A 12,757-nucleotide genomic window follows, 5' to 3' on the forward strand; every position below is an offset into this window, starting at 1 on the left:
AACTAATAAAACAATGTGTTTATCAACTTTAAAATTCCAAAGAGTTACAAATATTTAACAAAACTCATCTCTAAAGAAACCTGGTTGGAACATATTCATTGATCCTAAGAGGAAAGCTGTAAAACTCTTCGTTTCTACTATCACCTTTCTTTTTCTGAAACGGGCCCCACCATGGTATCCCTCTCTCGTCTCTCGCATTGTGTGCGTCTAGTGTATTGTCAAGTAACGCCCCCACTATCAACGCCACCATAGGAGCCGATGCAAATACAGTGTTCAATATATCATCAAACTGCACACACACACATACCGGTCTTAGTTAAACAATCAACATAAAAGTCAAAGGATGTTTTAACTTGACATTTGTGGTTCTTTAATCCTTACCCATCCAGCACCCGAGTGCACAGGTCCATGGCCATTTCCGCCATTGGTGTTGGACACAAAATATTGAGGTATAGATATCCCAAGAAACAGTGCTAATCCCATTATGTAGATGTTCCTCATTGAGTTATTGTTTGTGAATTGAATAAAAGTGACCCCAACGGCAGCTGTTAAAAGGCAAAAACAGATTCTTAGACAGTTATTGTAATAAAAGGAAAATGGTAAAACAAAATCAAAAAAAAAAAAACACACCTACGAGACCATAGAGCACACAGTAAATGGCTGCGAATATCGGGAGTGGAATTGATGCAAAGAAAGCTCCGAATTTTCCTGAAGTAAAACATACAGTAATTAAATTGAGATATAGTGATGTAAAAGTTGTTTTGGGTAAACAAGTCAAAAAGTCAAACAGGTAGTTTTTGCACAGGCTGGGTTAAGCCGAAACATTTTTTTGGTCCGAACTACATACAGTAAGTGGGTCAAATGCGATTACAAAATATATAGTATTTCGAAGTTATGACCTATTGAATAAAATGATTTTAGGAGATTTTATGCATTTGAGAGGCAGAGGCTTGTAGAATGTTTCCATGTAAACCAACTTTTTTTTACTTTCCCCCTCTGGCCCAATTATGTCAAATAAAGCCCATCCTGACCCATCAATCCATCATAAATTCATAAGTAGATGGATCAATATTTCTGGTGAGATGAAAACAGGAAAAGAAGTAAAAAGGCAAGTGAAGATAAAATGCAGACCGAATATGGAGAAGAAGAACATGAAAATGGTGGATATCTGAACGACTCTTCGACTCCCCACGTGTGTTAGAGCAAGAAGGCCAACGTTTTCACTGTATTCAAAAATGTACATGCATTTAGTGTGTCAAAAAAATACGTATATTTGGAGATTCGAACAATAAGGCACGAGCTCTTACACTGATGCATTTGTACCAACGATTGAACCAAATATTCCATCAAGCAGCTGCCCAACACCCTTCAAGATCAAAGAAACACAAGCTTATAACTTTCTTGTAAAGTTGTAGTTTTAGGAATTGAAACGGGCACGATGAACGTGTGTGAACCTGTAGACCAATGCTTCGGCTAAGAACATGTGCTGGAGGAGGTGTAGCACCCGCAAAACGTGATGCAGCTATAAATGTACCAGTGGACTGTACAAAAACCAGCATTAATAAAATATGATATGTATTCGCCATATCTTACTCAAACAAGAATATTTAGATTAAACCTCTACTGTTGTGACTAAAGCAGCTCCCATCATTCCAAAAACATGGCTTGCTCTGAATATCGGCGTACCCCATTGAAACGGATATGGGACCTTAATCCTACGTATGGTCAACACAAGTTTATTTGACTCAAAAAAGACTAACTTTTTGGGCAAAAAATGTCAAATCACTGTAGATGTTTTACCATGGAGCAGATGACATAAGGAAAGAATGGTCGGTCCTGCAACTACGTTTGGTTGCTTCCCCAACATTGTTATAAGCACCGGCTGCAGTCAGGATGGCTGCAAAAGCCCAAACAAGCGCAATGCAGAAAAGCAAAGCAAATCTCTCGAGAATTTGATGTCCAGCCGGATGGAGGCGCTTCAAGTACTACAACATAATATCAGCAATTTTCTTTAAGTGAATACACTTTGACTTACCTAGTTGAACCAAAACTAGGCTTTTTTTCAGTTCATAGATACAATACCTGTTGAAGGACAACCAAAAATACAAGCATAGGCAGGCCAAGCTCAACACATGTTGCAAGCTGCAAATTAATACAAGACACACTCAGTTTTGTTTTACAGAAAACGGAAAAATTTTGAATACAAAAGACTTAGAAAGAATATTAAACCTGTGGAAAACCCCTTCCAAATAATCCAAGACCAACAACACAGACATACGGGACAACAATAAGCGGGGTGAGAAACCTGCACATTAAAATTTCAGCATAGAATAAATATATTATGGAAACAGAAGAAGAAAAAAAGAGGTGAAAGATTGAACAAAGATGGTTATATTACTTTGTGAATTCTCCCCATGCCCTGCTAAATCCAAGAAGCATGTTGATGAATGACGAAATTATCAGGGATCCTTGAATAGCCCTCATAGTGTGAAGAAATCTCTATTATGTAAAGCTAGGATTAAAACATGTCCCCGGTGCACCAAATGGACAAAATTTAAAGTTTGTATTCTATAATATGTGTAGTTATACCTCGTGCTCAGATGAGAAATCTTCATCTTTGAAATCATTTATGATTGATATTACAGCTAAGATATAAGCAAAAGATGGTCCCATGACTGTAGGAAGACGTGTACCAAGTAATGCTTGGAAAAGTGTATTCAGCCCCGACATGAACAAAAGCGCTTGAATAACACGGGCCTTATCACCCTATACCCCTCAAAAAGAAACAAACTTAATCTAAACATGATGAACTTCAACCATACATGTGGCATCTCACATTTTTGCAAGTGTTCAAAAGTATTAAAGAATACATATTCATGTAAGACTCACCGCGCTACCACCCATTCGAGGAACAAGAATGGAAGCGATCATGACTACACTGCCAAGCATTACAATGTAGTGTTGGAATGCCAAGATAGCAGTTTGGGCTGCATATTTTTGATCAACCAAATAGTTGTTAGGGTCGATAATCTCGTATAAAATTAATAGTTGCACCAAAACAAAATATCCAATATACTAAATTTATGTGGTTCCACATTTCGCCTATATCAACTCCTGTTTTAAAGACTTCTATTATATATCATGAGTTTGTTAACATATGAAGAGATTTGTAGTATAATTTAGGACAAGTCATGTATCATTAAAGCTAACAACTTGATGATCAACCTAATCTACCAATATATTAATCTTTCAAATAGACTACAATTCTAAAAGTTGTTAAAAAAAATTCATAAAAAAGACATAAAAATTAATTCTTGTATATCAATTTGGAATTAAAAGTTAGTTTGGCTTGACCAAATAGTCAAATAGGTCAACATTAAACTATATATGTCCCTTTCTTTCTCTACAGCAAAAATAAAGCAGTCTCTAATTCTTTGAATTTCACTAAACCATGCCCTAATAAGAAGTTACAAATTATAAGAATTTACTTTAAAAAAACGTGTTTTTAACAATAAAAATAAGACTCGTAATAAATAAATCAATAAATAAAAAGTTCCTTTAAAGATCCACAAAAGGGGGAAAGAACCATGCCTTTCAGAATTTAAGTACCTAAAATAAAAGATTTTTATGTAAAAAGATAAAAGCTTTGACAAGCCTTTTCACGAATATTCAACTTTTTCAAAGATTCAAAACATATTTCAAAGCTTTCCCACAAAAACTACTTTTTTATATTTTTGTTAAGTTTACAAAAATAAAATAAAAGATTCGAGATATTGTAAATATACATATAAATACAAAAATAAATAAAACAAACAAACAAACCCCATGAAGGATTGGAATGGATGCAATAGTTGAGCTGAAGAAGCTGTTCGGCAGGTGGATAAGCAGGGCCTCTAGCTGAACCTAGTGGCTGTTGGACGGTGGTTGGCGGCGGTGGCGCCGGAGCTGGTGGCTGCTGATGACCGTTTTCTACCATTGAAATACACCCAACTAGTAATAACTTGTAAAATCTTGAAAATTTAAAAAAACGTAAATTACTCCGAACTTGGAAGTAGTGTGTGACGGTGTGTGTGACTTTGTGTAATGAGATAGATATATTCAAAGTATGTATGTATATGTATGGAGGTTTCTTGGAAAAATGAAATGAGTAGTAAATGTAAACTATAAGTAAAATTTAAAAAATAATTTAAGTTGTTTGAATAGAGGAAAACCAGATCTTTAGCATGTTCAGAACTATTAAATAATAATAATGTGTCATATATGTATAAAAATATTAACTTTTTGATAAACAATATGTTAAAAGAGCAATGTCTCTAGACGTAAACGCATGGCCATACATGATACTACTACCATACTGTACTTGGTTTCTCGCATATTAATTAATGTGTTATGGATCACTTAAATGATTGAATTTAGTGTTTGAATTTTACATGAAAATATTCTCTCTGAAGTTACCAAGTTAGTCTAGCTAGACTAGTTAAATCGAAAAGATTTTAACATTTTTTAAGGATTAAGATTTTTCTAATTTGACCAGTCAAGTTGGTATAATTTAAAAAATTATTATCCTTTAATGGATTTTTTTTATTATTATGTAATTGAATTTTTATTTGATTTATTACTATTTGTCTTTATTGATGATTGATCTGTTAGTAAAGTTTCTTGTAATAATTTAAAGATAAGGTAATCAATTAATCATCGTACTTGATATTTTGATTTTGAAAATTCTAACCAATGTTTTAAATACGGGTAATACCGGCCGATATTATCCGTATCCAATGATATTCCGGTATTTTAAGCCCGGTATTTTTTGGTATTTTAACTATTCAATGTCGGCCGTTATTTTCGGTATTACCGTTCTGGTATTTTCATTTTTCTTTAAATGTTTTTAAAAATTATTTTTACGATACTTTAATATTATTTTTTGTTATTTGTGAACTTGAAAACTTATACTTTGTTATAAAATACTTATTTGATATTATTTTTGAGTGAACTATAGTTGTATTTTGATTATTTTCATTAAATTGTAACAAGTTTTGTAAGATTTATATAAAATAAATTAAAATAGACGTATCGGTCGATATTTCAGGTAATACCGGAAAAAATTTTCATACCGATACGACTAAAATACCGGTTTTTAAAACATTGATTCTAACATTATGCTGATAACGGTCTTAAACATCGGTCGTTAACTTGTATGAATAAACTTGTATCTTTCATATTAAAAATTCATACTCAATTTTTATTGTAAAAATACAATTAATTTATGTACGTTAACAAAATCCAAATACTCTGTATTAATAACGAATATGGAGTTATGGATTAATTTCAAGTTTATATTTAATGTTATTTTAGGTTCTTGTATATCTTTTTTGATTTCAATCAACTTTATGTTATTCTTAGATTTCAATGGACCTTCCCTACCTATGTTAGTATACGACTAGTTTGTGACTACAAATGTATATATAGGCGAATGATCATATATCGCATAGTTGTTGTAATCTTTTTTCAGGCCATCATTTTTAGCCGTTATATTTTTAGGAAATGGTGACTACGAAAAACAAAAAAATAGGGTTTGACTTGTTTGACCTGTTCTACCCACATCTAAGCATGAGCACGGTCAAAAGACCAAACCAGACCGGACCAGATCGATGTGGATCGAAGACCGAAGTGGCAGAAAAACAAAGACCAGCCTGATACCTGCTCGGTCGGTCCGGTCCGGTCCGGTCTCGGTCTTCTCCGGGTCGGTTCGGTTATTCTTCGGACAGACCGAAATGAATTGTCTCCGAGTTTGATCGGTTACAAGTAGTTTGATCTAGTTCACTATTACTTAACCGACTGGTACCTATTGAACCAAATTCTTTAAAGAAATGGTCCAATCGAATTTGCCTTTTAGAAAACATTGACTTTTTTGTGTGAAACATTAACCACACTAGTTATATACTGTAGTCGACAATGAATGACCAGACAATTCATTTTTTTATGTCAATTGTTATTTGACACGAGGGTTTAAAACCCGTCTGATGGACGGCAGGATGGAAGGAAGTTGTTTTCATGGTTGAATTGGTTGGTTTTGTTAAACAGTTAAATTATACCGAGTAGATGTTTAGTTTATCTACTAAACAGGAACATGTCCAAAAACACAGATGCACTTTTCTTTCCTGCAACTTCTACTACCTTTTCCATTGATGAGGTTAGTTTTTTCAAGACTGAGAAACTATGGACATTGCAGGGTAGTGGTGGAAAAAAATTTGGTGTGTTGGCCCATTTTGTAGACTCCATCAAATACACAAATCTTAGGACATATAACTGAAAACATTTCAAAACTATTATGATCATCAATTTTCATTAAAAAGTTTTTTTTATATAATCAATAACTCACTCACATTCCTTCCAACAGTTAAGCAACTCAAACACCTTCTCTATTAATGATTTTCAACTAATTAAAAATATAACATGCAAACACGATTATTATGTATCTGATAATAAATAAAGTATAGAATAATAGGACCTATCGAATTTTTAAAAAAAGTATAATATGATATGACCTTGTATATATTTAAATTAATTTATTTTTTGATATATATTGTCTCTTTATACACTGACTAATTCTCGAAAATTGTATAACAAATTAATTTGTATATGTGTAATTAGGAAGAATATTTAGTAATGAAAATTTATACTTTTGGTTTTCCAAAATAACTTTTGCAAGTCATTAACTTTCCTATACACATAATTTCCCTTTGCATCGCAAGTAATTAGCTTCCATGGGTATAACTAATTAACTTCCCTCAACACATAATTGACTTAATTAACATAAGTAGCTTTTAACATTACAATTATTAAGAGAGATAGTGTAGTTTTATAATTGATTTTGAAGCTCAACTTTTACATAGATATATTGATATAGAGAGATTTGTAGAATTAAACCATCATAAATGTTTTTTTTTGATTTATTTGAATGTAAATGTTTTAATTTAAGTCATTTTATATGGTGACCCATGACAATTCAAAAGATGTTAATGCATTACACTATATTACTTACATATATGCATAAACTAAACAAAATACATAACTATTATTTAGTATACTTATAATCAACTTTAATATTTATGTGAATTAATGATCATAATGAAGAGAGAAGTTAAAGTTTTAGAATTGATTCAAAACTCAACTTTTATATTATACTATGTCTTTGATCCGCACGATGCGCGATAATTTTAAAATTAATTTATTTACTTCAATTTGATTAAAATATAGATGAATAAAACATTATAAATAAAATAAGATTGAATATTGTATTAACTGTACAATTCATTAAGCACAAACAATTTATCAAGCACAAGTGTATCAATTCAATCGATGATATATTATACTTGTAAGGTCTAACAACCAACTGATTATCTTAAATTTATTATCTAAATTATTTTAGTTAGTGTAAGTTGATGTAAATATCTAAGTTCTTAAAGCCATACGCATTATGGAATAAAAAGAGTATTCTTGAAATAATGAATAAACAATGATATAAATTTAGAAATCAAAAATAAATAAAGGTTTTTTATAGTTTTAATTTTTGTAGATGTTTGAGAGGCTTGTAATTCAAGCCAAATATCATTGCGTCATATCAAATAAAATTTTTTTATATTGTTAAAAAAACATGGACTTGCGTCATATCAAATAAAAATTTTTTATATTGTTAAAAAAACATGGAGATGTCATTTAAGATAAATCCTACGTGACAATTTTTTTAAATAGTTTTGAGTTTGATGAATGATTTAGAAAGCTAAAATTCCTACTCTTTTTATATTTACTAGGTCTTTTACCCGCACGATGTGCGGATATTTAAAAAGGTTGTTTTAGTTATATGAATATTTATAATAACTTTTAACAATTATAAATTATTTAAGCATGTACATATAAATCTATATTATCATAAAATGAAAATCTTTACATTTATTGAAATAGATAAATCCAAAATATAACTCTTATGATTTATGAAAATCTTTGCATTTACAAAAAAAACATTATAAAATATTCATATTAAATGTCACATATTATACTTCATGCAATACTAATAAACATAAAATTAAGTTAAAATGTAAATGTAATGTAAAATCATAACGATATGTTAATTTTTCAAAGTGATATGTGATCTATTAGAATTTCATCACACTCATTCAAATAATATAGTTTCATGAAACTTAAGTGGTGTTTGTTTGTGACTTAATAAAATAAGTCACGACTTCATCAAAAATACTTATTCCATTAAGTCATCAAAAGTGTTTGTTTTCGTGACTTAATAAACAAAAAATAACTGTAATGACTTAATCCATACAGACATTATTTATCCATTCAGTCACTAAATCAGTTCAGTCACTTAACGGTTAAAAAATAAACATGCCCTTTTTCTTTTATATTTGATATAATGTGTTTTTTTATTTGAAAGTAATTGATATAAAGGTAATTGATGCAATGGTAATTACAATTAATTAAGAACAAACCTATGATTCAAATTAGGTTAACTTAACATGTAATTGATGCAAGTGTCTTGAAATAGTTTTTATAAAACGTAAAATCACCACCAAAAAAAGGATAAAAAATAATTACAATATGATAGTAGAATAAGATATGAACACTTTAAAAACCAATAGTATAAAATATTTTCCAATTTTAAAAATAAAATTTAAGTTCATACGCTTTCTACTATGACATAGGATTTGATTTTTTACTTTTGTTTTTCTTTTAGCTTTTGTGTATATATAGATTTTATTTCTATTTAATCTAATATTATGTTTATATAATAAAATTTAGTGGATTTATTATATTGTGAAAAAAAATATAGAGAAGCCATATAGGATAAAGACTTATGTGACAATTTTTAAAAATAGCTTTAAATTGAAGAAAACTTTAGAAGGCTTAGAATTCCTATTGTTTTAATAATTATATAGATATAGATATAGATTTATAGCCACTATGGTCCTTTTGTATGCCAAACTCGTCTTGTTGAATATATAGAAAGCCCTCATAATGACTATATTTACTCATCTCTTCTTTTTACTGCCGTTAAAAAGATATTTGAAAAAAAAAACTATCCTTTTAAACATTCATGTTCATAAGTTTTATTATTAAAAAAAATTATTATACCTAACGCAACGACTGGTGCCGACGTAAGTTGCCTTTGCGATGAGCTAACGAAACCAATGGGTAGTGGCGTCAGTTTCAAAGTCGGGGCCAATGGACAAATTTGGGACACTTCATGTAAAGTTCGGTGTTTAAATTTATGTTTGTTTTAGTTTTTTTCGGTTTTCCATTAAAGGCTATAATAAAATAAAAGTTGTAATGTCCAGTAAAATAAAGTTTCAAATATAATGCCTATTTTTGATAAAAGTTTGAAAAATTTCAAGCTATTAACACACTCTCAGTCTTACATAATTTACTATAAAACTCAAAGTTTTATTATATATCAACTTTTTATTACTAAGAATTGTATATTAAATTTTAAATCATAATAAATTAACATCTGATCTGATAAAGTTGTAAGCACCGGCTTAATATCTAGTTTTTAACAAAATATTGAAAAGTTTCAAGCTATTACACAATCTCTATCATACATAGTTAATTGTAATTTAAATAATTTTAAGCTATTTGACATTGAAGTGAAAAGTTTTTTATAAAAAGCTTTACTATTGGAGAATGGAGATGCTCTTAATAAAGTATTATTTTGTTTTTTCTTTATATTTTATTTTACAAGAGATCTTTAAGATATAATTAAAAATCATATAATATAACGTTATAAATTGAAAAAAAATATAGTTTTAAGAGGGGTGTTAGGTTTAATTTATTCTAGTTTGTTTATATTTGGTTTATTTATAAACCCTACTTTTATCTTATCATGATTCATAAATTGTTATTACAAAATAAGCTTTTAGATTAGAAAAAAAAACATAAAAACAAAGTTTATTAAACATGAACCAAAACTCAAATAAACAATAAGCTTAAAAATAAGCTAAGCCAAACACAGAAACACTCCTAAAAATGGGTGTAAAAACAAGATTTTTTTCAAATTAGTGTAATGGGTATTTACCAAATTAGTATAGTTTCAAAAATAATTAGTATAATTAAAAGAAAAAAATAGTTATTGGGTTTTCCTTAAAAACATATATAAATGATTTATTATGAATACACAATAATATAATATGTAAATTATTTTATGGTATTTTATCAAAGTTTTAACCATGCTAAGTATTAGTTAACCTACTAATTTGGTAAATGATTTTGAAACTATACTAATGTGATAAATAAATTTACTCATCTAACTCCTTTATAAAAATTATCACACCCCCTATTTTTAAAAAATAGTTACACTATAGTTACAAATTACTAAATTACCTTTAATAAGCACCCACTAGAAAAAGTTTTTATAAAATATCAAATTTTTCCTTAATGACTTAATTTACACCCTAAACCTTTATTTTAATAATTAACATTTTAAAATTTTATCTTCTACAAAATTTCTACCATCACAATTACATAAACTTACAACACTTGACACCGCCACCACCACCACTAGACCGTCTTTCCCATCATTACTGTCATATTGCGCAAATATCATGCTCGTTATACTAATCTATACAATATTATAAAGTAGATTTTCCCTAGATTTTCAACATTGAACTTGAAATTTTCAATATTTATCTAAAATAACTATAATACTATTTCTCTCTCCTCAAATCTCAACCAATCATATTTTTTCCCTCTCATTCATAAATCATTTATTCCTCCAATTCATTCAAAATCTTTTATCTCAAAAACCGTACACCGATAAATTACAAAAATTGTATGGGTGTTCTTAAAATTTCATGCTCTTTCATTAGAGATGTCATTCGATATACTTTCGAAAAGTTTTTAAATCCGAGGGCGGAGCCCATACGGTTAAGGCATTTGACTATCATACTCTATGACATATCAACTTCTATAACCTATCATACTCTATGACCTAGGTATCACCCCACCATCTCACTTCCGCAACGCGCAGGTACTTGCTCTCGTTTGGAAAAAAAACCTCGTGTAAAAACGATGTATTTAAGGCAGCATCATGGAAATGGAGGTTTATTTGGGCCGGTGCATTGAAACCCAAACAACCCAATAGGTTGAAATACGAACTATAAGGTTCCGTGTCAGTACCCACCCAATCACATGGCATGCATCATTTGATCTTCGTTTTCCTTTTCAGCCTCAAATCCTCAATGAATATATTGCAATTTCTGTTTGTGACTTTAATGTGTCATCTAAAGCAATATCGGGTTTTTTTTTTTGAACATCAGCAATATCGGGTTTTAAATAAAGGATTAAAGAAAAAAAAAATATTCTCAAAGGTTTTTCAATTTTTTGGGCAGGAAAAGAAACGATAAAGTGAAGTTTAAATAAGAGCATCTTCAAATGGTTTAGTTTCTCAATATTAGTTAAGAATTTGTTTCTCAACTATTTGAACACATCTATTCTTAGAAAGCTTAAATAAATCTATAGACAAGGATTTTGAGGATGACAGTGATAATCGTACCACAACATTTGATACATCTACCACACTGTATATATATTATAGCAATTTGTACAAGTAAGTAATGCATAAAAATGGTAGATTAATTAAATTATGTGGTACGAATATCAGTTCCCTTTGAGGATATCCTTAGTCCTTACACTTTATTTTTGTTTGTATATAAAAGATGTGTAGTGATATGAAAAAATATAAAAATTATAAGAATGTTTGTATGGTTGAAGATAAATTAATGATATTAAGGATTTTTAAAGATATAATGTGGCTGAAAGATGAGTAAGGATTCCTTAACCATTAGAGATGATCTAATGTTTCAAACGAGTTAATTCGATCCGTACTTCGCATGCAGTTGTGTTAATGGTTAAAAGTAAAGCTAAACGTACACATGCAGGGTTAAAACTTAAAACTAAGTACTAAAAAAATATAAAAAAAATACAGGAATTTTTGAAAATCTAAAAACTTTGGGGGCTAATGTTGAAAATTTTAAAAGGATAAATTAGTTAGTGTAGTGGGCTAACATTATTAATTGATTGGTGGGTAAATTGCCTAGTTGGTTGATTTGAGATTTTATAGAATGTAGTTTTGACCCAAACGTTCAAACAAGAAAGCTATGTGCCTATGTTCACAAATCACAATTGTACTTGTATACTGTAGACTGTAGAATATGTAAAATACACAATCGGAAAAGATACGAAGGCTTTATAATCCCTTTAAAAACAAAAGGGCCCAAAAGGTGAGCACAATCGTCAAATGTTACTCGATTAGTATTGTATTATTTTCTAGCAGAATGACCCAATGAGCCCAAATGAAATCAGAACCTTCAATTTATGTAGTGAGTACTGAGTACTAGTATATGAAGAAGCATTAAATTAACGATGAGAATGCAAATGAAAATTTATATTTTAATCTAAAAATTATGTTTCCCCCTCTTAATATATTCTTTGAACAATAAATAGTAGCATGGTATTACACTACCATCTAGCAAGGTGTTAGAGGATTAATTTACAAGTTAATTTACATATCCAATTGGTCTGTATCAATTTATACACGAACCTTTCCTACTGTCATTCCAAATTCAGGTAAGCAGTAGTATAATGTCGTTGATGAAAGTTGTCAAAACACACCCGGTTATGATTCCTTCAAATAACCCAGGGTGTGGTTTGAAAACCGCATTTAGTTTCAAATTTGAGGTTCAAAGCAGTGTAC

At 29.8% G+C, this 12,757-nt stretch overlaps 1 protein-coding gene across 1 annotated transcript; it reads right to left on the reverse strand.

The window, feature by feature from the left end:
* On the reverse strand, positions 1 to 4,063 carry LOC122589442 (nucleobase-ascorbate transporter 3-like). Its single transcript, XM_043761735.1, has 14 exons — positions 3,823 to 4,063; positions 2,890 to 2,987; positions 2,590 to 2,766; positions 2,399 to 2,499; positions 2,230 to 2,305; positions 2,083 to 2,142; positions 1,801 to 1,985; positions 1,619 to 1,715; positions 1,455 to 1,541; positions 1,308 to 1,366; positions 1,132 to 1,223; positions 631 to 708; positions 382 to 545; positions 1 to 289 (listed from the first exon to the last, which is right to left on the reverse strand). Exons 1-14 carry the CDS (start codon positions 3,974 to 3,976, stop codon positions 71 to 73), a joined length of 1,647 nt encoding a protein of 548 aa, XP_043617670.1. The 5' UTR covers positions 3,977 to 4,063; the 3' UTR covers positions 1 to 70.
* Positions 4,064 to 12,757: the final 8,694 nt, after the last annotated feature.

Source organism: Erigeron canadensis, chromosome 2 (genome assembly GCF_010389155.1).
Source record: "Erigeron canadensis isolate Cc75 chromosome 2, C_canadensis_v1, whole genome shotgun sequence".
Classification (NCBI taxonomy): domain Eukaryota; kingdom Viridiplantae; phylum Streptophyta; class Magnoliopsida; order Asterales; family Asteraceae; genus Erigeron; species Erigeron canadensis.

Bases quoted from the DNA above. Each gene is read 5' to 3' on its own strand.
- LOC122589442 (XM_043761735.1), bottom strand. From the start codon at position 3,976: ATGGTAGAAAACGGTCATCAGCAGCCACCAGCTCCGGCGCCACCGCCG. The intron at 2,500-2,589 runs GTATAACTACAC...TTTACATAATAG, and splicing joins ATTTCTCATCTGAGCACGAG to AGATTTCTTCACACTATGAG. The intron at 1,542-1,618 runs GTTTAATCTAAA...GTTTTTGTACAG, and splicing joins CTTTAGTCACAACAGTAGAG to TCCACTGGTACATTTATAGC.